The sequence below is a fragment of the Petromyzon marinus genome, chromosome 54 (assembly GCF_048934315.1).
Source record: "Petromyzon marinus isolate PM22_M1 ecotype Great Lakes invasive population chromosome 54, UKy_Petmar_22M1.pri1.0, whole genome shotgun sequence".
NCBI lineage: Eukaryota > Metazoa > Chordata > Hyperoartia > Petromyzontiformes > Petromyzontidae > Petromyzon > Petromyzon marinus.
This window is the reverse complement of record NC_133720.1, coordinates 4,176,593-4,202,270: the sequence shown is the minus strand read 5'-3', so window position 1 is coordinate 4,202,270 and position 25,678 is coordinate 4,176,593. Positions and strand designations below refer to the sequence as shown.

The window sequence follows — 25,678 nt, the reverse complement described above, 5'->3', positions numbered from 1 at the left end:
ACTCACTCACACATCATACACTGACTCACTCATCATACACTCACTCACACATCATACACTCACTAACACATCATACACTCACTCACACATCATACACTGACTCACACATCATACACTGACTCACGCTGCTGCTGACTCACTCACACATCATACACTGACTCACACATCATACACTCACTCACACATCATACACTCACTCACACATCATACACTCACTCACTCATCATACACTCACTCACACATCATACACTGACTCACTCATCATACACTCACTCACACATCATACACTCACTCACACATCATACACTCACTCACACATCATACACTCACTCACACATCATACACTGACTCACGCTGCTGCTGACTCACTCATCATACACTGACTCGCACATCATACACTCACTCACACATCATACACTCACTCACACATCATACACTGACTCACGCTGCTGCTGACTCACACATCATACACTGACTCGCACATCATACACTGACTCGCACATCATACACTCACTCACACATCATACACTCACTCACACATCATACACTCACTCACTCATCATACACTCACTCACTCATCATACACTCACTCACACATCATACACTCACTCACACATCATACACTCACTCACACATCATACGCTGACTCACACATCATACACTCACTCATGCTCCTGCTGACTCACTCACACATCATACGCTGACTCACACATCATACACTCACTCACGCTGCTGCTGACTCACTCACTCATCATACACTCACTCACACATCATACACTCACTCACACATCATACACTCACTCACTCACACATCATACACTCACTCACGCTGCTGCTGACTCAACTCACGCTGCTGCTGACTCACTCACACATCATACACTGACTCACACATCATACACTGGGAGTGTCGTGCTGCCAGCTATGGCTGCAGGTTTTTGTCGTACGTGTTATGTTTATCGTTTATTGTTAAAATTTAAAATCACAGTTCCTACGATTACTGTTGTTACATTGTTTTTGAAGCTTTATTTTGGTCTGGTTGTGGTGTAATAGTTTTCTGCAATGCAGATTAATATTGTGTTTGTTGCGGTTGCACCCGACTGAAGAGCCGCATGGCTCACAGGGCGATACCTAATAAATGAAAATGAAAACTTGAATAGGTGCTCGCTAACAGCACTTGCCCCAAGTCTGTTACAGGCTACACGGGGGTAATCTTTGTAGTTTGAGGTTAGGGGCCGTCCATAAATGACGTCACGCACCTGGGGGGGGTGGGGAGGGGTCAGACATTTGTGACGAGGGGGGGGGGTGAGAAATGTGACGTCACATCAAAATGCGCAACTTCAAATAAATATAGACAACACGTTCTAATTAATTCAATAGACTTTTTAATAAATGTTGTTTTCTCCTACAACATCAGTGCAGCGGCACATTAAATACGCACTACATTGACAATAGTTTAAAGCGATTTGAAGCATTTTGATTTAAAGCTTTCGTGACTGCAGTAATTCATATTCTTACATATTATTATTATTTTATTGTTTCCCTTCAACGTGACTTTACCGAAAGAGCTAAGAATATGATTTGAAGCATGTTTTATAGATTTTTTTTGGGGGGGGGGCAGAGCTTTGTGACGTCATATTTGAGGGGGTCTGACTTTTTGTGACGCCGTGTGGCGAGGGGGAGGGGTCAAAAATCGTGTGACGTCATTTAGGCACGGCCCCTTAGTGACTGAGTGGCTCTACGCGCCAAGAACTCGGCAGACCGAGTTCGATTCCCGCTCACCGGCCAGCCAATCCCAGCGACGAGTCTCTTTAAAATTCCCGGGGCGTCCCCAAAGGGGGAGACAAAGGCGGCCGGGCGTGGTAAGCCCTCCCATAGACGCTCGCCAAGCCGCACTTGCCCCTGCAGCCTGTCGCAGCCTACACGGGCGAGCTTTGTCTTTGCGGTGGGGCAACGGTCGTGACGAAAAGGGGCAAGGCGCGCGCCGCGATTGGCTCTCGCGAACGGGTCAAGGGTTAAAGGACCCTCTTCGCCCCGCCCCTTTACCCGCCCCACCCGGTTCCCGCGGTGACAGGGCCGAGATGGCAGCGCGCGTGTTGGCCTGCTGGTGCCGTGCAATTATCGGTAATCATTCATTCGCAAACCTTTATCTTCATATGCTACCGCGTTTGGGGGGAGGTTTGTTTTTAACTTTACTTACAGCGCGTTTTGCAAGAGAGAGGGCTTGGGGTTGGGGGGGGGGATGGAGGAAACGCACCCATTGCGATTTGTTTAACGGGGCCACAACGCCGCTGATGAGACTTAGAGAAGGCGAAACTGGGCCTGGTTATTTTGGGAAGGCGTAGAGGTTTACGGACGGATTACAATGTTGTAATGTCCACCCCCCCCCAACGCCCCTTCCACGTGGTGAAGGAAAAGCAATTCCTCGTATCCTTATTTAAATGTGTCCTTTGTTATTTTTCATTACTTTTTTTGTGTCTGCTCCCCCCCCCACCCACCACCACCACCACCTCACCCCTACGGCAGTGTTGGCGTTCGTGACGGAGGCCGCGGCGTTTGCCCTCGAGCTTGGGGAATCGTGAGTCGAGCTCCCGACGCCACACACACACACAACAACAACAACCGCCCGAGAGGGGAATGATGTGACCCAGAACTCACACACACACAGCAACGCTCTCGTAGCAAGCCAGAACGACATGGCCTGTGACAGACTGTTGGAGGGTTAAGTGCTCTTTGCGAGCAGCACATATAAATGGGTGGTCGCCGGCGGTGTGCAGTAAAACATCCCCCCGAGCGGGCGATGTTTACTGCACACCGCACCGGCTGCTCATTTGAGGCCGAGTCTACCTAGGGGAGGCCCAAAGGTTCTGTTCGGATGATCGTCACTGATGGTGTTGGGTGGCCGTGAGCGGGAATCGAACTGGGGGGTCGCCGTGTCCGTAGAGCAGCGCGCTCACCGGAACACACTCGCATAGTCCGCTCTGCCTAGGGGCCCGGCCTCCGAGAATTTGCAAGATTTGTTCGTGAGAAGTACACGGTGATAACCAAGGGTGGGAAAAACCAATAACCCGACAACTCGGGTTAGTTAACCGAATGTTTTCCTTAAGAAGCCCCTGAAGCGAATGGTTGGGGTTGCCATGGATGGTTGATTGAGGCCACTTTGGTATGATTGAGATAGAAAGCCAAACTCGAGCACTTTTAGGATCCTTAGAATTCAGCATGGATGATTGAGAACCATTGGCTCTGATCACAAGAGAGTACAATTCGTATTTTTAACATCGATCTACAATGTGTTACTCCACTTGGTGGTTAAGCTTGCTGGCCTAATTTAGTTGATGCTAGGTGCATAACATGGTGAAAAGTCAAATGAGATTTTCTCAAAGAAATATGGCATTCCTACAATTGCCCCAGCAGTGCATCATATAATGGTAAAAAAAAATGATTTTGGAACTGACGGCACAGATTTTCCCGCACCTCAGATTAGCATGGTTGGCTACATGCGGTGCGAAATAAGTTCAACGTACATACATTGTTAGTACAAGATGGAAATTGTCAGTCTGAGGGTGTCTACTCCGAGATCCCAGTTGACATACATGCAACAAGCAATCCTCGACAGGGATCACCAATAGCTGGGGTTTTTATTGCACTTGATGTCATTGAAAATACCTGGGTCCTGCCTTGAAACATCTCTGTGATGTAAATTGTTCAACTTGAGAACATGCTTTTTAGTCTTGAGAAAGGGAAAATATATCAGAACATGATTTCTGAATTCAAGGTTAATTAATTGTAATTTATTTTATTCTCTCCAGATTCGCGGAGCACAAAAATGATGGTGTGTGGTTGGTTGACGTAAGTATCATCTCATTTACACATATGCTGTCATTTCAAATTCCTCTTGATGTTCCAGGACACATTAGAGAGCACAATCAATACCAGTGAGACATGCATGTCTTGACAAAGCACAGCGATCATATCTGCATTGTTTAAAATTGTTTTGAGAATCTCGTTCTGAAATAATTGTATGAAATGTAGCATCAACTACTGTTGTGCTTCGATGCTTCCATTGACTGCCACACTGCATCACATTCACAGTGTGTATTATGTACCAATTATTAAAATCGAATAACCCAAGGTGTTATTGTACGTGCTTCGGCAATGTCACCTGGGCATTGGACCCCTTCCACTGTACTTGGTCCACAGGAGGTGCTAATAACACTCACTCCAGTCCATTACATTAAGGGCTGGAGGGGGGAGGTTTAGTGTTTTCTGGTGTGAATTGCTTATTCTAATTTGTGACTTGGCACAGGTGTCTTTTTTTGTATGTACGTACGTATGTTGAACTTCTTTCGCACCGTACGTAGACAACCATGCTAATCGGAGACGTGTGGGGGGGGGGGTGATGGTCCGAAAACTAGACGCACAAAATATGTTCTAAAATAAATTAGTTTTCAATCTAGATGACTTAAAAGTGCACAGCAGCCGATGTCAACTGCCATCGATATTGTTTTGATAATGGAAAAAGGAGCAACCGTGCAATAGCAGCTCCACCTGACTGCTGGGAGAAGGGCCTCCAATACACGGAACTTTCGAGAGCCCCTCTGGATGGTATTTGGCCTACGCTTCCATGCCGGGCAGATATCTTTGAGGAGGTGGGAATAACTACACTATACCTCCACCACACGTGGCCTGCTAGTGGACTACCTGAGGTTTAACCTTTTTATACCTCTGCCACTAGATGGACAGAGGTGCGGGGGAGAATTAAGGAACTTGCCCATTGTTTCAACTGCAATGCCAGGAGATCGAACCTACGACCTCTGGATTGCATGTCAAGTGTGCTAACAATTGCACCAGGACAGCATCCCATACAGTAACGTACAAAGTGTTATTATTACTACTATAGGTGTATATGGAGTAGTGTACACCTGGAAACTGGAGAACACTTGGCTAAAAGAGTGAAAACAGCAACCAGTTGTGTTGGGTTTGAAAACTAATTTCAGAAGAACTGCTTTTTGTATTTAGTTGTCCTTCCCCGCACCTACAATTATCACGGTTGGCTACGTACGGTGCATAAGAAGCTGAATATATATTCATCGTTTCTTAATGGAACATAAGATGAGATTCATAAGATAGGACACGACTCGGAAGGATGAGCTTTGGGGGATTGGATGATGCGCACTGTGGATTGTTGTACCAGATGCTGTTTAATTAATTCCCATTGGTGCACAGCTTACACTGTAAGGGATTAAGCCATGGCTGGATAATGTCATCCATGTAGCTAATTTTCCATAACTTTTTGGGTATATATAAATACAGTGGCACACCTATGCGAGGGTTAGTAAATCTTTGGAATATCTGCCGTATATTTTATCGAGTAAAGTTTAGACTTTTATTTTTAAACAAGCTATTGTCTTCGCAAGGCAATAGCCAATATTGGCTCAAACACCTTGGTCAGCTGTTTATAAATATGGGAAGCGGTTTGTTATTGTTCCAATCACTTCATTGTGATCTCAAGAAACGAGGTTCATTTTTATACAATGGATATTCTAAGTGGTACATGGTATCTGGACCTGCACATGGTGCGGTATGTAAGCATCATGAGAAGGGAGACAGGCATCCGGACAGGGTCCTGTCCACACCACAATTTGTGTGCCATTCCAGCCTTAGCAGGTGCTAGCTAAAACACTTTCCGCTACAGTGAGAGAAAAAAAAGTATTTGATCCCCTGCTGATATTGTACGTTTGCCCACTGACAAAGAAATAATAAGTCTATAATTTTAATGGTAGGTTTATTTGAACAGTGAGAGACTGAGATTAGGAGCACACTCTTAAAGGGAGTGCTCCTAATCTCAGCTTGTTACCTGTATAAAGACACCTGGGAGCCAGAAATCTTTCTGATTGAGAGGGGGTCAAATACTTATTTCCCTCACTAAAATGCAAATCAATTTATAACATTTTTGACATGCGTTTTTCTGGATTTTGTTGTTATTCTGTCTCTCACTGTTCAAATAAACCTACCATTAAAATTATAGCCTGATCATTTCTTCGTCAGTGGGCAAACGTACAAAATCAGCAGGGGATCAAATACTTTTTCCCCCTCGCTGTATATTCAATAAGGCTAAATAGGGCTGTTTGTTTTTTGCGTATGTGACCGTAAATATTTCTTGTTTTGGCGTCGTGTGATGATAGTTCTATGCACCGTGGTGCGGCCACTGCAAGAAGCTGGAGCCGGTGTGGAACGAGGTGGCCCAAGAAATGAAGGCATCAGGCTCCCCCGTCCGCGTTGGAAAACTGGATGCCACTGCACATTCTGGTATTCCGGGGCGTCCAGCCTGCTGCTGCTGTGTGAAACGTTTTACGTGGAAAATAAGACAGAATCATCATCGGAATCTTTATTCATCCAGAATATCTATTTATCCTGGAGGAATCTGATGAGCCGTGAAGCTCTTTGTCCACGGATGTCCAGTACTTTTCATAGATGTTCCAGTACATATTTCTTGTGTCTTGGGAGGCAACGCTCATTTGTCATGAGAAGTTGCTGCCGCGGTGTAATTGTCGGTACACTGGACTTCCAAACCAAAGGTTTCACCAGTTCAATACCCATGCACAGAATTGGAGACAATCTGCAAGTTTATGAGACCCCCCCCTCCGCCCACTTCTCTCCACCCAGCAGTATAAATGGGTTCACCATGGTTGATCGGTAGGCCGAGCGTGGTGGGGTAAAGTGTGGGTACTCCCACTTTTTAGGAAGTCGCCCATCATTGTCGCATGGAGAGACTGGCCTCAATCGTAAGTATGTGGAATTTTCTCCACTGGCTCTGGGCCATGGGGGCTAGTCCAGTGCTTGTTTGAGCTCAAATACATTTTAACTTGGCTTGATATATTCATATATGAGACACAATAGTAGGTATGTTGAACCTGTTTCGCACCGTACGTAGCCAACCATGCCAATTGGAGGTAGAGTCTAAATGCGGTATGTTATGTTACAAGGTCAGCGTCATCAGAAAGCATGCATATTTTCTTTTATCACCAGACTTGTCCTGTTTGCATATTGTCCAGGGCCTTGTGCTCCTGTTCTCACCTCTGATTAGCACGGTTGGCTACGTATGGTGCAAAGAAGTTCAACATACATACGTACAACTAAAGGTCCATTATTGGCTCGTCAAATTACTTGGAACAGTGATGATAATTTTCGCCCGTGACTTGCGCAATGCGACTTAAACATGCACATGTTTGCATGTTTGTGCAGCGAAGTGTCATCGAAGAAACAAATGAACTCCCTTGTGATGCTATCTTAATATTTGTGTCCTCTAAAACTGAACTATTTAGTGGAAATATAAAACTGTGAATAGACGTGCGCATTTTTGCCATTCCATAGGTATTGCTACGGAGTACGGCGTCCGTGGATACCCAACAATAAAGCTGTGAGTCTGTCATGCACTGTCGTAAGTGTTTCGGTGGATTGTGCAGTGTTCTGTTTCAAAGAGGGATAATTAAATTGAAAATCCTCTTGCCCATTACGATGTGGCAGGATTTGGGTCGCATATGGCTCCGGGTAAATTTTCCAGTGTTGTTAGACCAGGGCTGGGAAAACCTATGGATTGCAACTTCGCCTGCGAATAGCACGGTGGGCTACATGTGGTGCGAAAGAATTTCAGCAAACGTATATACGTACAGCAGGTTTACAACTTCGAAACGTTTCAAGTTTGTAAGTTTACTTTGTGTAAAAAGGTGAGAACTCAAGAGACCAGGATAATTATCGTTCGCCAGAGTGAGAGCGACCTTACTCACCAACATGACAAAAGCAAAGCAAATAAATTACATTAATGATGCAAAATAGAAATTGGAGAAAAAATATAATTAATTAATCACTGCAAACATTCCTTCCCCCACACCTCCGATTAGCACGGTTGGCTACGTATGTTGCGAAAGAAGTTCAACATTAATCGAGTACACGAGAGCAATGTACTCGACCTGTTTTAGCGCAGTCATTCACTTCCGTCACTGCAAGGGGCCCACATCTTGCAGTGGCAGGAGTGACTGAGCTGTGTGTTAATGTGTGTGTTAATGTGTGATTCATTAAAGTTATTTAAAAGTCATATTCAACCCTCCGTATAAGGAAAAGGTTCCCCACCTATGTCTTAAGGCCACAAGGCCTGCATGGACACGAACTGGTATTTGCATCTTTTTGGGTAACAAGATGTTCATTTTCTTGGTGAGCACAACCCACATAACCGCATCGAAAGCTTTTCCTGTGCAGTAGTTTATTCTATGCGATTAATACATTCAAACCGTCCATTGCATTCAAATATATTCACACGATCCATGCATACACACTATTGGAGGGCCACGCTGGCAAGTTGTTTTTTCTTCTTCACATGCTTGTGCACCGCTGCCAAATGCAGCATTTTCATTGTTTGTCTTCAATTTACATCGGGGGTTCAGTTTAGTATGAGCCTCTGGCACGCGTAATGGTGTTACTTCTGTCGTTTAGAATTAAGGGGGACCTGTCGTACAACTACAAGGGGCCGCGGACCAAGGATGAGATCATCGCGTTTGCCAACCGTGTGGCCGGGTGAGTGTGACCACAACTTCCCCGCACCTCTGATTAGCACGGTTGGCTACGTACGGTGCGAAAGAAGTTCAACATGCATACATATGTACATACAACCATGCAGTCCTCCTATTAGTTCTTGAGAAACGTTACATCCAAAGTCAGGGTTAGATAAGTCAAGGTGTCTCCTTGCAGGCAATGCACGTCTGTTGGTAGCCCTTAGCTAGCAGTGGAAATTGCATATTCTCGTGATTTGGGTCAGTATATGCATGGAGAAGCTACAGATAACAGTAATAATGTCCCTGATCCAGAGAATAGGAGTGGTAGGGGTACACAGACAGGGATAGGACTCGGAGGCGGTACGTGACAATCTTAACGGTTGGAACCACTGCTGTCTGCGGTGTACTGTGCTGTGTGGTCGTGTAGGCCGGCCATGCGCCACCTCTCCACGCCAGCGCTCTTCGCTCACACACAGAGCCGGCATGACATCTTCTTCCTCTACGTGGGTGGAGACTCCAAACTCAAGGTAAATCATAAGACTGCTAACTGAAGGTGAATCATAAGACTTATAACTCAAGGTGAATTATAAGACTCCTAACTGAAAGTTAATCGTAAGACTCCTAACTCCAGGTGAATCATAAGAATCCAAACTCAAAGTGAATCATAAGACTCCTAACTCAAGGTGAATCATGAAGCTGCAGACATATGAAGTGTTCCGGTACAGTGGATCCTCTCTCGTAATTTATCTCTAAATCCTAAGATCTGCAATTCATACGTGTGTATGATGATCTTGAACTTGAAATGCAGATGATGTATACGGGAAGTGAATCGCCGTTACCGTGGCGTACCTCAATGTGTTGTGCGATGTACTTCGGTGACCATATTGAGCTCCGTCGGAGATGCACGCAATCGACGGGGGCTCCCTAGCCGCTTATTCTCCAGCGTAGCTCCACGGCAAGACTTGAAGCGACGTCAAAATCCCCATCTGTATTTGCCGGCTGCGTGACAACCCTGGCAATGCCATGCCAGGGCTAAGGGAGAGGACGCACGCGGGGATTGCGTTGCTGTGACAACGCGATTCCTTCGTGAGATATTGAATGTTTCCCCGTCGCTTCTTCCGCGGTCCAGCACACAGGAGAGATGAGACGTGGGTCTTCATTGTGATGTTTTTTTATTATTTTTTTTTGGGTTGCGTCGCGGCGCAGCGAGTGGCGATGGACTTGGCCAACCTGGCAGCGCATTTGCTTGCTTGTTGCAGAGGTTCGCGGATTCTGACCGCCACGGCTACCCCTGGTTAATAGCCGCGGGCGCGGTAAATAAACAAGTTAGCGCCATCTGCTTCTTGGTGGGCGTTAAGATCTTGTAGGGCATTTGTGCCGGCGTCGCGGTCCAAATGAGGGCATGACGCTGAGGGGCGTGTGGCAGGTTTTGTTTTTCCTTTCCTGTTGCCGTATGGCCCCCTGTACCGTACCCGTTCCATTGTTAATGTGCGCTGATGCCCACTTTATTGGGAGCGATATTGGCACGTAAAATAAAGATCGATTGAAATGTGCCAAGTTTGATACATTTTTGCAAATTAATTAATAGGGAATAACCAAATTCTTGGACCTCCGATGAGCACGGTTGGCTGGGTACTGTGCAAAAGAAGTTCAACATACATGGATAGCATCGTTGGCTACGTACAGTGACAAAGAAGTTCTACATACATACAAATAGCAACATCGCCCCCACTACTGTAAAGCTACTGCGTACGATACTCATCCGTGAAACACAGCGCCTTGTATATATGTTTGTGCTGCATGTTGAACTTCTTTGCCACTGTACGTAGCCAACCGTGCTAATCGTAGGTGCAGTGTTGAGTCTATGGGCAGTGTTGAGTCTATGGGCAGTATTGAGTCTATGGGCAGTATTGAGTCTGGAGTTCTGTTGAGTCTATGAGCAGTAGGTACATTTATGCTGGATATATATATAAAAAAAAATTATCACCGTACGTAGCCAACCATGTGAATCGGAAGTGCGGGAAAAGGTGCCTTCACCATAGCCTTGCGCTGTAAGAATAGCGCGAACACAAACGTGTGCTCATGTATTGATGTGTACGTTTAGATTGGGAATCTCGGGTCACTTGAGCAAACTCTGTAAGTTGGCAGGCTGCATTCTTATGAACAATAGTGCTGTCTTGTAACCTGTCACTGCAAGACCCATGTGAGCGACCCTGGGGCTATGTTTTACAACCACTGTCTGAGTAAACCTAGGGTTAAACGTTTTTTAGTCGTTGTGTGCGTGATCCCGTTTTCTATAACTTAATTGCTGCAAAGAGGCATTCCGACGTATAGATCTGGTGTATTTTTACAAACACATTATGTATATTCTCCGTTCTATTACATTTTTAGTTCCCTGTAACTTGCAAAAAACATTTCGTTTTAAAGCTTTTGTGACTGCAGGGATTCATATTCTGGGTTCTTTCTTTCTACGTGACTTTACCGAAAGAACCAAGAATTTGAAAAAACATTATAAAAGGGCAGGAGGAGATCAGTTTCTGGTGCTTTAAAGTTTACACTTCAACTGGTTTGTCCTGCAGTGGAAATTTATATCTTTGATCGTGTCTTGTATGAAACGTATTGTTTTATGGCTATCACCATTATTCTGTTATGTTGGGGTTTTCTCATCACATACAGATGTTACTTATTGTTGGCATTAGCAGAGCCAATTGTGCGGATGTGGGGACCGCACTTCATGTATAGTTCCCAGAGGCAGACTTTGCATCAGTGAGCAGTTGGTCACAATACCGTGCCGATGAGTTCTAATTATTCGGTCACATTCTCACATTTATTTTGACCGTGATCTAAGACTAAAGTTCCACAATCCACATCTTCATGATATGCCAAATGGTCTTTTTGCACTTGCGCGCACAAACGATTGCTTTTTTTGTACGCGTATTTATCCGTCTCATTTAAAACCTGCGGTTTATCGGGCCTGCACTGCTTTTTTTCTCTTTACGATGGGGTGTTTTTTTAAAACTCATAATCCACACGCATCGGATGCGGCGTAGTGAGTGGCGCATTTGCCCCGTGCGGCGTCGTTGTCTGCGTGCAGGAAAGCTTCACGCAGGTGGCACTGGAGATGGTTGTGAATGCGTACTTCTTCTCCACGCCGGAGGAAGTGCTCCCCGCGGTAAGCGTCGCTCCCCCCCCAACCCGTCCGCATCCTGCTGCCGAGGCTACGCCTTCATCTTTTTGCGAGTGATGGCGATAGGTTTGGGAGCTGAATGCCAATGTTGACGTCTGCCAACCACAAGAGAGGGCTTCAGGAGAGAGAGTTCGTGTCGTTGTGCTGTTCCTCCTCCACAGTGGCGGGATGTTAACTACCTTGACTAGTATACACGAGGTCGTGGGTTCGGCCCCGACCCTGACCCTGACGATGTCTGTATATTTGGAGTTGGCATGTCTCTCCCCATGGTCGCGTGGATTTTTCTCCGGGCCATCCAGTTTTTCACTTCACATTTAGAGACATGCGTTTAAAAGCATATGGCTGCTATACATCTCCACATGATAAGCGACTTTGTTAAGTTATCATCCGTGGCCAGGTCGCTTCTGAAAAAAGAGCCATATATCTCAGTGGGCCTTAACGTGGTAAAATAAAAAAATAGGTTAGTTTATAATTTTACTACATGGTGCACAATTTTGGTTGCATGGCCACAGTTGCGCTACTGTCGCTCTGTCTCCAATTTTCCATTTATGAAGATGACGTGCGCATTGGCCTGTTGATGTTTCAGTGATTGGGGCGGGGGGGGGAGGTGGACCAGGATCGGTTCGGTTCAGATATCACTTGTGACTTACGTATGTATGTTGAACTTCTTTCAAACCGTGCGTCGCCAACCGTGCCGATGTGAGTCGTGGTAGGGAATACAATTGGTGGCGCTGGGTTCCCGGCGCAGTCCGCTAACCACTGCGCTGCCGCTCCACCGCGGTTACCTGTAACGCGGCTTAAACAACTTATGGGTTAAATGGTTCACTGAATTGTCACGATTCAGGGTCACGTACAATTCAAGAATCGAGTCCTGTTCAACATTGATCGGTCGCTCTTCTCATAGCCGCAGGGGTAATGTGTAGCTATTGCATTCAACGTTTACCAATGGAAATTCCAACGCGGCGGCAGCAGCAGCAGCAGCATCGCCAAATAATGTTTACTATTCCGAGCTAGCATTTTTCTTAACTTTTGATGACCCGGTGAGACTTTCGCCGGGTAAATACTGTACGTGAAAATAAATTGGTACCATGCATGCTCTTCTTATTGCACGCGCTTATGCCTATGGGATCCCGCTTCGGGGGCGTTGACGTGCACGCCGCTGACGCGCCGTTTCTCTCGCGTGCGCAGAATGTGCACATTCACGAGGCGCCTGCTGCCTTGGTATTCAAGGATGGAACGTATTACGAGTATGATGGTAAGTAAAAACGCCCTGGATATACGAAGACAAAGGTCCCCCATATATACTTAGGGCTGTGCTGCTGGCGAGCACCTAATGAAGGCCGGCACGGCACACCAGGGGGTGGGTGGCCAGCAACCACGCCCGGCCGCCTTTGTCGCCCTAGTGGCGATGTTTACTACACACCGCACCAGGTACTCATTTGATGTGGAGTTGACCTATGGGAGGCCCAGGACTGGTTAAGATAATCGTCACCGGTGTTGGCCGCGGGCGGGAATCGAACTCGGATCGCCGGGTTCGTAGTGCAGGGTGCTAACCGCTGTACTACACACACGCCGAGCCTCATGACGGGTGCAATGGCCCAGCGGCAGCGCGTTTGCTGCTTGACGCCGAGGAGGTTCACGGTTCGAATCAAGCGGCCGCCCTGATTAATACCGGGGGTTGTATTTCCCAAAAAATACACGCCATCTGCTTTACAGCTGACGTTAACGATCCCGTGACGTCATTCACAAGAGTCGGCTGCTGTGTGCCGGTGTCATTGTCCAAATTTGCCAAAAAAAATAAAATTAGTCAATTTGAACCTTGAAAAAGAATAATGAGACTTAGAGGCTTTTCTGGGTAAACGAGCGTATTGTACAAAAATGTTAGAAGGTACTATGTTGCCATGAAATCGTTTTTCACGATACAATATTAAATTATAATATTACGATGTATAAGGTCGAAACAGGAGGTTTTCTCCACAAATCTGACTGTCGCATGATGAGGTTGGTTGTAATTACCAGCGATACGTCGTACTCGAATTGTAAATGTTGTGGATTCACTCTCCAACACACTGATGTGCTGAATTAGTAATGAATTGGCATGTTTTGTTTGCATAACAAACCTTACTAATTGGCTGTGTCGGGTGGTTGGGGGGTTTGACTACACATTTGTATTTACACAATCTAACCCCAAAAAAACCTCCTATGGATAAATATTGGTCGCGAAAGCCTTCCTAGGTTATCGTAATGTCTTGAAAATGCTGATAACTCCGAACGATCCCTGAGATTGAGGCGTATATAAATGCTCGGCCTAGTCATCTCGAGCGCTCATCGCTTTGCACGCACGGTTCAGCGGTCGGTTGGTGGTCGTGCGTGTCGTTGCCGGTGCCCAGAGTCCGACGACGGTGACCTGGCGACGTGGGTGCGGAGGGAACGTTTCCCCACGTTCCAGGCCATCGACGGCTACGCCATGTACGCCATCTCCGACACAGGTGAAGCATGGGCCTGCCCCGCGCGCCCGCGCGGTGTACGCCCCGCACGCTCCGCTCATTAGCACGGTTGGCTACGTACGGTGCGAAAGAAGTTCAATGTACGTACTTTCCCCGTGTCTCCGATTAGCACGGTTGGCTACGTATGGTGCAAAAGAAGTTCAACATATATACGTATACCTGTGTGGGTTTTTTCCAGGTGCTTCAGTTTCCTCCAATACGTATAAACACTCAATAATTGACCGATAAACGCCTTCATATTTAGAGGATCGCAGAGCTTTGGGGGGGGGGAATTTGGTGCTAGCTCCCAAAAGGTGGTTGCTGTCTCTCCTGTTTGTGGTTTCTTGTACCCGAGTCACTCTCTCTCTTCGAGGGCGAGCGAATTATGTGCAGCATCTAACGAGTAAAAAAAAATCGTATTTATAATTACTTGTAATTTGCTTCTGCACGTGTGCAAGTCAGTGTGTGCATCCTTGTTCAGGCGTGCGAGCGTGCACGGGTTCAGATGGCATACATGTCAACCCCTTATCAGTGCCTACCTTATTAGAGACCTCATTGGTCACCCCGTGCCCTTATAAATCTCAACGTTCATCCTACAAAGTCCCATCACAAGGGAGAAACACACAAATAGACAAAAACATGTTTTTGTATTGAAACGGCTATACGCCGTATGGACCTGAAAACTCAGTTTCCCGGCACAAGAATACGGGGTAAACCATATGGGTTGACACGGTATGCCGCTATAACATCAGCTTTAACTGTGTATGTGACCAGTAAACTTTGATTATAAACAACGGAGAACCATGCGTTGTGGAGATGTGGATATCCGAGGGCGACAACACCCGCTATTCGCCACTAAGTGACCGGTGACGTCGCCACGGCGCCTGTGCCAGGCTAGATGCATGTTAAGGCCACCCAAAGCACCGTGATGAACACTCTGCATGTTCGCGTCATCTCTCTCTCTCTCTCTTGCACAGGCAAGTTGGTGGTCCTGGCTATCGTTGACCCAATGAGCACCGAAGAAAATCACAGCAGGTGAAGTGCCACTGTGCTTTTTTGACTTCACTCGGACCGTTCATTAGCGCGGCCTTAGAGAACGTTCGCCTTTGCAGGCTCGCCCCTGGGATGCAGTTGCATTTATTGTACGCCACGTGAATAATTGTATTGCGTAGTGCCGTGCTGGCACATGGGTTTGGCTCATTCCCTGCAAGCTTGCGGTGTTTAGGTTGCGCTGGTAGCTGTGACCGTAATAGCTGGGTAAGTTGTGCTTGGGCCTGAATAGAGGAAAGTTATGGTGGTGTCGTATGAGACGGAGAAGAGGAGGCATCCAAGAGGTAATTATCCTAGTGGTTAACATGAGCAGTAGGGGGACAGGTTGTGCGAGTGATTTTACGTGAGGAAGGAAACAGCAGTGCCGATAGTGCATTGACAATAAGCGGTCAGGCCATGTGGCTGCACCTCCGATTTAGCATGGTTGGCTATACACGAAGCAAAATAAGTTCTCCATACATACGAGGGCGTGTCCACGCGTGTGTGCGTGCGGGGAGCAGTAGTGTAGTGGCTAGCGTGTGCTGCATTACGAGTTCGATCCCGCTCACAGCCAACGCCTGTGACAAATAACTCAACCAGTCTTAGGCCTCCCCCCTGGGTCAACTCATCCTCACATTAGTAACTGGTGCGATGTGTAAATATCACCACTAAGGGAGACAAAGGCGGCTGGGCGTGGTGCTGACCACCCACCCCCTTCGTGTGCCGTGCCGGCTGTCATGTGCTCGCTCACAGCACTTGCCCCCAACAGCCTGTTAAGGTACTCTGATAGTGCGCTGTTTTTGAGTTGTACGCCTTTTGGCGTCATGTGGTCCAACACCAGTGGAGACTGGGCTCTAAGAAAAGCCGTCTCGGGTGTGGACCAATCAATTTCAAAGACGGTGCATATCATTATCAGAGTTGTCTCTTTTTGTTTGCATTTTGACTGCTTGTGTTGAGGTTATTGCAAACATACCTTGTATAAAGGTGTCAGTTTTGGTGCCAGATAAAAGGGTAAAAACCTATTACTATATCTTGCTACTGGCAAAGGAGGTCTCATAGTGTAAAAGCCTGTTAAGGCTTTGTGGGGGATCATTGTCTTTGTTTTACAGACTCAAAAAGCTGGTGGAAGATGTTGCTCATGAATACAGGGAGCATTTCCATCGGTAATATTGCACACGTGGACACATCACCAGCACATTCATTCATGTCACAGCTGCGAGACCACCCATGTCCCCCCGCTCTACTACACCACTGCAGTCGAATAATACCTGCCACTGTCCTAAGTCTAAGCTGGCTTAATTATCACTGATCTGTCGAGTTTGACAGCCAATACACCACGGCAGGATCCTGTTTTATCAAAGTGACTGTCATGTCAAACTAGTATAACTGTGGAAATGAAGGAAACAGCTCGGGGTACCTAATATGTATGTTTGCATGTATGTTGAACTTCTTTCGCACTGTACAAAGCCAACCGTGCTAATCGGAGGTGTGGGAGAAAGATAAACTAAACACAAAGAGCAGTTCTAGTTTGTTGTTCCCCCCCCCCCCCCCCCCCCGCAATTCTAATTATCACGGTTGACTTCATACAAAAAACAAAGACAAATCTCCCCCGTATAGCATGTCACATACTGATGGGACAAGTGCTGTTAGCGAGCACCTATGCAATCCAGCACGGCACATGAGGGGGTGGGTGGCCAGCACCACGCCCGGCCGCCTTTGTCTCCCCCGTGGCGATGTTTGCACACCACACCAGGTACTCATTTGAGGCTGAGTCGACCTAGGGGAGGCCGAGGACTGGTTCAGATAATCGCCACTGGTGTTGGCCGTGAGAGGGAATTGAACTCGGGTCGCCGGGTTCGTAGCGCAGTGCACTAACTGCTACACTACCGCTCCCCATTACATACACATAAACACATGCCCTGAGCTATTTCAATCGGTTCCACAATTGTGTGCACAGGTCTGGTCATTTGCAAGACGTGAAGCGTGCACAAGTGGGTGCACAAGTGGGAGCCGCGGATGTGAAACGCCAAAGCGCCTTGCGAAGGTTACGATTCAAGTGTGTGGCCGTGGTACTCCCTCCTCCCTCCCCCCGCAGGGATTTCCAGTTTGGATACGTGGACGGGGCAGAGGGCTACATGAGCAACCTACTGATGAGGTGAGCCAACCAAAACTACATCCCGTAGCGTTGGCATAGGCTTTACATTATTACCCTTTTCTAGCAGTGAAACAGGGGTGGTGTTAAGATGTTCAAACACAAATAGACACGTCTATCTCAATGCATAAAGTCTGCGTTAACCACACTGTTCTTCTGGCAAAAAAACAAGCAAACAAACATGCTCTGATAGTATATGCGTTGTCTTTGACACAGATTGCCCTGCACCAGAGACAGCCTTCTTGGTGGCCTTGTCTCACCCGTGTTAGACCAGAGAACTGAACGCCAAAATGCGAGAACAGTCCAAAGGCAATGCACGTATCAAAGTATAAATGGCTCGGGTTGAGCATTTATATCTACGGGACCTTTTCTCCAGTATAAAAATGATGAAAAAATAAGAATGGGCTTTACCCTTTCTAGCATCATCTTTGATACTGGCATCGCGCGCTTTCATATGCGCTTCTGCGGCCGTCTGGAACGCTCTTCCTTTCAATATTTGGAAGCCTTACTGGAGCTATGGCACTTTTTAGTTCAAGATTGATAACTAATTTTTTTTAAACTGCGTTTTGTGTTTCGTTTGTTGTCCTTCCCCCCGCTCCTCCGATTAGCACTGTTGGCTACGTACGGTGCGAAAGATGTTCAACGTACACACACTCATACTTGCCGCTCCTAGCGGTGATGCCACGCTGAGCGTGACATTCCCTGCGTTCCTCTGTTGCAGTGACGTTGAGGCCCCCAGCCTCCTGGTTTTCAACACATCGAGCCAGGAGTACTACCTGCCCACCGAGCCGCTGCTCTCCAATCAGGACCTGCTCAGCTTCATCAACAACATCCTGGACGGCTCCGTGCCCGTGAGTAGCAAATCCACGTGCGTGGCGACGCGCCCTTGTGTCGTGCAGCTGAAAAATGTAGAATTTGGTCAACGCGAGCACTACTTGGGTCGTTTTGCTTTCACCCAGTGTACGTGGTAAACAGCCTTCAATAATCATATTAAGCTTGATGGCATCTCAATGGGGATATGGCTTTGTGTGTACGTGTGTGTGCGGTGGCGCAATTGTTAGTGCGCTGCGCTACGAAACCAGCAACCCGAGTTAGATCCCTGCTCACTACCAATGACAGTGGTGAATATTTGAACTGGTCCTGGGCCTCCCCTAGGTCGACTCAGCCTCAAATGAGTACTTGGTGTGGTGTGTAAACATCGCCACTGGGGAGACAAAGGCAGCCGGGCGTGGTGCTGACCACCCACCCCCTCGTGTACCGTACCAGCCTTCATAGGTGCTCACTAACAGCACTTTCCCCAACAGCCTCTTAAGGCTATACGGGGGATTTTTATCTTTGTGTCTTTATACTCTCTATGCATATTTAACCTCTGCTTGTACCAGGCCCATGGAGGGGATGGCCTCGGCCAGAAGATTAAGAGAATGCTGTTTGAGCTGAAGGCCACGATCACTGTGAGTGTATTAAGCAGCATTCCATATGCGCACGCGCGCACACAGCACATGTATCCAGCGGTCACCTGTGTTTGACGTGGGTGTGTGTGTGTGTGTGTGGAGAGCGGTGGTGTAGCGGTTAGCGCTACGCTGCACTACAAACCTGGCGACCCGGGTTCGATTCCCGCTCACGGCCAACACCGGTGACGATTATCTGAACTGGTCCTGGGCCTCCCCTAGGTCGACTCAGCCTCAGATGAGTACCTGGTGCGGTGTGTAAAAAGATCGCCACTGGGGAGAGAAAGGCGGTCGGGCGTGGTGCTGGCCACCCACCCCCTCGTGTACCGTTCTGGCCTTCATAGGTGCTCACTAACAGCACTTGCCCCTACAGTCTGTTAAGGCTATATGGGGGATCTTTGTCTTTATCTTTGTGGACTTCGAAGTGACCCTGTTTGGTCTCATCCCAAACGCCTGCATCGTAGGGGGCTACACATCACCTCCAGTTTGGACGAGTCGACGCTCGCTTGTATGCGAGTGCAGCCAAGTTGTGGAGGGGCAAGAGGGAACCCAGATATTTTACACCGCCTACCCCCCCCCCCCTCTCGCCTCCGATTAGCACGGTTGGCTACGTACGGTGCGAAAAAAGTTGAACATGCGTACGTACCAATGCACTGCCGTCCTAGGTCCCAGCAGTTTTTTGTCTCAGTTTAAATCATGTTTGAGATGCAGCATTGGCAAGTGATGCGTAATATGTAAATCCAGTTATGCAGTACATATCAATAACATGTATTGTTGTGTCCGATTATATGTATATATTGGGGGTCGGTTAACTAAGACAGGCATTGGAGTGGGGCACCCAAATATTGGTGACCGAGAGGGAAGATGTCAAATCGGCCGCAAAACTCCCCGAGCCTGGGCGCACGTGTGTCGTGGTGATGGCACTACTGCTTCACTTCAGTTCATATATTAGGTATAGCCCTGTGAGTCATTCGGCTCTTGAATCGGGTGCAACCGCAACAAACAAAAACATGAACAAGAAAACATCTTAAAGTGACTACGCGCAACAGAAAATCCAGGAGAAAACAGCAAAAGTCTTCCAGAAAAAGCACCGCGTATCAACGCTGTGTGCAAAAATCCCAGTGGGATGCAAAGTCAAACAATAACAACAATAAGACAATTTAGATTACAGTTACCAGTCTAACTCTGTGTACTACAACACACAAATATGGCTAAACCAGAACCTTTTAGAAATCACCAAAATAAAGCTCTAAAAACAATGTAACAGTGATCACAGGAACTGTGATTTCCAATTTAACAATAAACGATATACGTAACATGTACGACCAAACTTTGCAGCCATAGCATCATGAGATGCGTATTACGACCAACAAAGGCGGCGTCTTTGAATGGACAAGCAGCACCTTGCACACCATTGGGTGGCAAAAACGTTGTCTTCCTCATGCTCACATTTCCCTCACACAGAGCCCTGTGTCGGCATCTTCAGGCTGAGTCGACCTCGAGGAGGCCCAGACAGGGTTCAGATTTTTGCCGCCATTCGCTCCGACTTAGCGGTGAACGGTGGTTGCTGTTCTTCCGTGAAGCCTTTTCCAGTGGTTTTGTGCAATACCCGACAGATATCGCCGTCTGGGATTTTTGATTCCCTGTCGTGGATGACATTGGCGTCGTGTAGTATCCGAGCCGATATTGAGTCTCCCCACTAATTTGGCTTAACGGTGAATGAGGACCTGGTTTAGGGTGGGGAACTTTAACACAGGGTATGAAAAGACAGCAAGTGTGCTACTTAGACCAGCCGCCCCCCGCCCCCACGCACTATGACAAACTTAATAGGGCACCGCAGTGGCGAGATTTTAACTACCTCGCCTCGTATACAATAATTTGTGGGATCGATCCAGAACCTGACGACGCCTGTATATTTCGAGTTTTGCATGTCTCTCTCCCCGTGGCCACGTGGATTTTTCTCCGGGTCGTCTGTTTTTTCCCTCCATATTTTTAGAAACACGTTTAGAGTATTTGTCTGCAATACATTTTCACATGAATAAGCCACTTTGCTGACCTATCATTTGTGGCCAGGTCGTTTCTGAAAGAAAGCTATTTAGCTCAGTGATCCTTACCTGGTAAAATAAGAAATATTTTCGATAATAATTATCTTTGTTTACCAATTAATGCCCCATTAATGCCCCATTGATGCTTAGGACTTATTTTGAGGAATATCCCACATTGTGATGTTTGTCCAATTCCATTAATTCGCATTTGGCATGAAGGGAGGAAACTCGCACACATGAGAACTAACACTCAAGCATCCACACAGATTGAAGATCGACCGATAGATCCACTGTTATCCTGCCATCTCCTCGTCACCTGCTAGCCCTAATCTACAACACCGCATATATTTCACGGCACTTTCCTATCCACGTGTTAAGCGGGCTCGGCTCTGCTGTGCTTCTGAGATATGACAATATTGGGCACATTCAGGGCATTGTTCATTTGTAATGGTTCAATTTTAATAATTACATTTTAATGTGCACTTTTATTTGTGGGCTGTGTGTTGTCCTGGTGTGGTCTGGAACAGTTTTTTTGTTTGTTTTTGCTGCCTTGCCCAATATTACATTTGGTGTTGAGAAATCGTCTGGAATTGATGTACTCATGCAATTTGTAACTTATCTAATTTTTTATATATTTAGTGACTTGCTTAGCTTTCCTATACTTTGCACCTCTATCGGTGTTGGCATTGTTTGTTGGTGATGTTGTAACTTTCTGACCCGCCCCCCTCCACTGGACATCTTGTGAACAAAAAGGCTTCATGGCTCATCGGATTCTTCCAGTCTCAAGAAAGATTCCGATTCTGATTCGAAAGTAGCTGCCCCCTTCCAATCCACGGTTGCACAAGCGGCAGTGTGCGAGGTAGATTTTTTTTTTTTGTCCGGGTCTTTTCTCATCCCCTTCCCAAACACACACGCCCCCTGTCCGCCCCGTGTGTGCCGGCCCGTCGTCTCTCGCAGTCCGTGTTCAGGGCGTCCCCGCTGCTGGCCTGCGTCCTTTTCGGCCTGCCGCTTGGGGTCATCAGCACCATGTGCTACTGGATGTGGACGGCAGACGGCGACTACGACGAGGCAGGGGCAGGAGGCGCGGGGGGCCAGCGCCGGGCGCTTGCCGCGGACGATGACTCGAGCGACGAGAGCGGAGAGGAGGAGCCCCGGGAGGAGGCGTTGCAGGAGGGGGTGCGGGAGGGGGAGGAGGCGTTGCAGGAGGGGGTGCGGGAGGGGGCGGAGGAGGAGGAGGAGGAGGCGGCGAGCAAGGCCGGCGTCGATGAGAGCGACGAGGCCGCATCCGAGAAGCCGGCCGTCGAGAAAAAGACCGACTGACGTTTGCACAAAACTTTGAATCTCCTCCGCTCATGTTAAATTCCAGTCTAAGATGAATTTCACTCCCCCTTCCCTCCCTCCCTCCCTCCCTCCTCGCCTGGGAAACGTGCAGGGACAAGAATTGAAACACATGCTAACATATATATAATGATCCGTGTTGTCCGGGTAAACCGACGTGGGAGAAACCCCCCCACACCGCTAGCTTACCGACGGCCGCTGTGCATCGTGGGCACGCCACCGTACGAGGGTGGCGTGCGTTTTCTCCTCCGGCGTTTAACAACCTGGACTGGTATGCATTTTTTTGTGTTCTTTGATATGAACGTTTTATTTCTGTAGGGCATGCTTGAATGCTAGGAGTGGGGTGGGGGGGAGAGTGTTGGATAACATTGGCCAAGACGGTTGGCTAATTCCTGTGAATAGTGTTGCTACAAGTGGGTGGTCAAAAGATATCTTGAAAAGTAGTGAAATAGTTGGACCAACTTATGTTAGGCATCAATGTGAGCAGTTGCTATATTGGGAATAACTGTGAGTGTACGTGGCTTGAATATTCCATTCTCAGAACGTTTTTGACTACCTAGCCGTGCTCTTGAGCTGCATTTTGTTGGAAGTTGAACAGGGGACTCTTCATCACACTGTAACACATTGGCAACGATGAGGTTTCATTTAGTAAATGCAAAATTGGATCGCCATTTGCAGAATCTTTAAGCAGGACTAGTGAAATGGGCTCCTGCCAAATTTTTGTTCATTAAAAATGTAATTTAAATGGATTATTTGTCAAAACATTTTGCTCATTTTGTGCACGCACTTGTGTTGTCCTCGTGTGTTTACAAGAAATAACAAGTGGGAAAGCTCTGTAATGTTATAGACATGGGCAGCTCCATTGATCTGGCCTCGTTCCATGTACCCACGGAAGTAGTTTTGTGGAGCCTCCTGCAGACTTACTGCCTTCCTTCGGAGGAGCGTTAATGATTTGGCCATTTCATCTTGAAGCGCTCAAAAGTTAAATGCTGACCAACCTTTCGTGTTATTTTCTACCTCCCTCTTGTCATCTCGCCCAAATTCTATAAACACAGGGTGCTTCAAAAAATGTTAACACTGACATGGGGACTATCGTTTTTAATGGAAAACGAACAGATAATACACTGTAACATGATAACAAATGTATGTTAATTGCTTCAAAAAGTCAGTCACCACTTGTTCTCCATCATTGTCAACACGTGCCTGGCATCTTCACCAGGTGGTCTTCAGAGCCTGAAGGCGACACATTTTTCGTGGTGTTGTTGCAAATTCTCAGAGGTGTAAAAACATTTTTAAACACTCTGCATTTATACAAACTTGCTGGAAACGTATCCAGCAGTTGCAATACTTTAGCAATTCACTCGCAGGATGTCACCGCCCAAATGCTGTCGAATACGATTTTGTGAAATCGTGACTGAAACAACCCCTGGTTTGGTCCTAGAAAAGCCAAAGCAGTGTTTAATTTAACCAGGCGGAGTGCCCTTGCGATGTTTTACCTTATCAAAAGGAAAGGCCTGGGTGTGATTCGTTATAGTTTGTGGGGAGACGTTAACTTTTTATACGCAAGATAATGAACGTTACTCTTTTTTTTTAGATTGGGGCAAAAGAGGTGGTGGCGATGGTGATCGCGTGATGAAGGATATAACGGAGTCGTTCACACGGACTTGACGGCAGAGGGTTAGCCCTGGCGCAGTGCCGTGCTGCTGTGCCAATCCGTTTCTAAACGCGATACGAACTTTTACACTGGCAATCTGCTTCAAATATATCGTGCCACCTCAATATGTACCCACTAATTATGTATAACATTGACACGTAATGAGAGATGCTATAATTTGCTTTCTTTTTTGAAATGTTCATTTCATGTTTTGACCACTTTTGCATTGTTAGGCCCTTACAGCCTCTGCAATGAAAAAAATATAATAAAAATAACTCTCCCAAAGTTCAAAAACTGAGAAGTGTTGTGCCTGAACCTCAGCAGCTTGCTGAGCGCAAAGGGAGCCTCTCCTGTGTCCAGTCTGTAAAAGACCGTCACTTAAACTGTAGAACTGTTTTAACTTTTTATTTTACCAGGTTAAGGCGCAAATGGAGCGTTGCAGCTCTTTTTCAGAAGCGACCTGGCCATCACAAATGACAGCTCGATATTAAGTGGCTTATCGTGTGGACATTTATCGCAGCCAAATACTCTTAAACACACGTAGATATTCTAAATGTGTACAAAAAAACCGGAGGGCCCGGAAAAAAATCCACCCGACCACGGAGAGAGACACGCAAACTCGAAATCTACAGCTGGCCATCAAGGGTCGATGTTGAACCCAAGGAGCTCCCTACTTACTAGGCTGGGCAGAGCTGAAGAACAATGCACGGACTCATTGACACGCGGGCGTGTATGTATGCGTACGTTGAATTTCTCTCGCGCCGTGCCTCGCCAACGATGCTCATCGGGAGGTGCCAATGGGTTCCACGGAACGAACACTCGTCCCTCGAGGGTGTTTTCATGGCGCTCAAGCAGCTGCGCAAACGCGCACACCTGCAGGCGATTATCTCAACGCGCACTCGTGCTGTGGATTTGCCCTCTTGCCGCGCGTCCGCCGACACAGCCGCTCCACACACAAATCGCAGACACCGCACCGATGCTCTGTGCTAACCCTAAACTGCCCAGAGGGAATATTGTGTGAGCGGAGCCTAGCTTACTGCTATCCAAGTCCCCCAGTACGCACATGCCCTATCACGTACCTCACACGGCTGTACTCACGGCGTCACACGGACGCCGAGTCGGATGACGAAAAACCTTGCCTACCACTGCCTCGTAGCAGCACTCGCTGGCATCACACGGATTCTGCGAGCGGCTCGAGGCAGGACGGCAGGGGTCTTTGGCGACCAAGAGGTTGTAGATGACATCTGGGGGTGCGTGTACCCCAGATTAAGAACCACTGCTGTATAGTGTCTACAGTATATACCATGTCTGTCTATACCAGTGGTTTTTAACCTTTCCTGCAGCCTTGCACCTCTTTCATATATACTTTTTACAATTTTAAACGCATTGGGCTTGATAAAACAAAGTTGTGTTTACGTGCCCATGCTCAATTTGTTTTTGTTTACCCTAAAAAAATCTACCCATGTCTCGCACCCCCCACAAAGGGCATCTCACACCCCCAGGGAGTGCAGCGTGCACCCCAGTTTAAGAACCACTGCTTTCGACTAAATGCACTTGTCAGTCAAACATCGCATCACCGATGAGATGTCCCATTATTGGCGATAATACTTGAATCGACACAATTTAACTATTTCGTCAACATGCGAATTCTGATTGTTGTTGGATACCTCCTCTGGGCCACATTGACAAGATGGAAATGTCCCGGAACACGAATTTGTAAATGTTGTGCATTTACTCTCCAACACACCGGTGTGCTGAACTAGTAACGAATTGGCATGTTCCGTTTACGTGAC

The 25,678-nt window shown here is 47.2% G+C and overlaps 1 protein-coding gene across 1 annotated transcript; it reads left to right on the top strand.

The window, feature by feature from the left end:
• Positions 1 to 2,014: 2,014 nt before the first annotated feature.
• On the top strand, positions 2,015 to 24,179 carry LOC116954038 (protein disulfide-isomerase TMX3-like). The gene is made up of 16 exons (XM_032974428.2): positions 2,015 to 2,121; positions 2,524 to 2,575; positions 3,807 to 3,846; positions 6,183 to 6,306; positions 7,372 to 7,417; positions 8,488 to 8,568; positions 8,974 to 9,073; positions 11,641 to 11,718; positions 12,922 to 12,988; positions 14,124 to 14,222; positions 15,197 to 15,254; positions 16,358 to 16,411; positions 17,344 to 17,403; positions 18,122 to 18,251; positions 18,783 to 18,851; positions 21,851 to 24,179. The coding sequence occupies exons 1-16, from the start codon at positions 2,079 to 2,081 to the stop codon at positions 22,211 to 22,213; spliced, it is 1,464 nt and encodes a 487-aa protein (XP_032830319.2). The 5' UTR covers positions 2,015 to 2,078; the 3' UTR covers positions 22,214 to 24,179.
• The last annotated feature ends 1,499 nt before the right edge of the window (positions 24,180 to 25,678 follow it).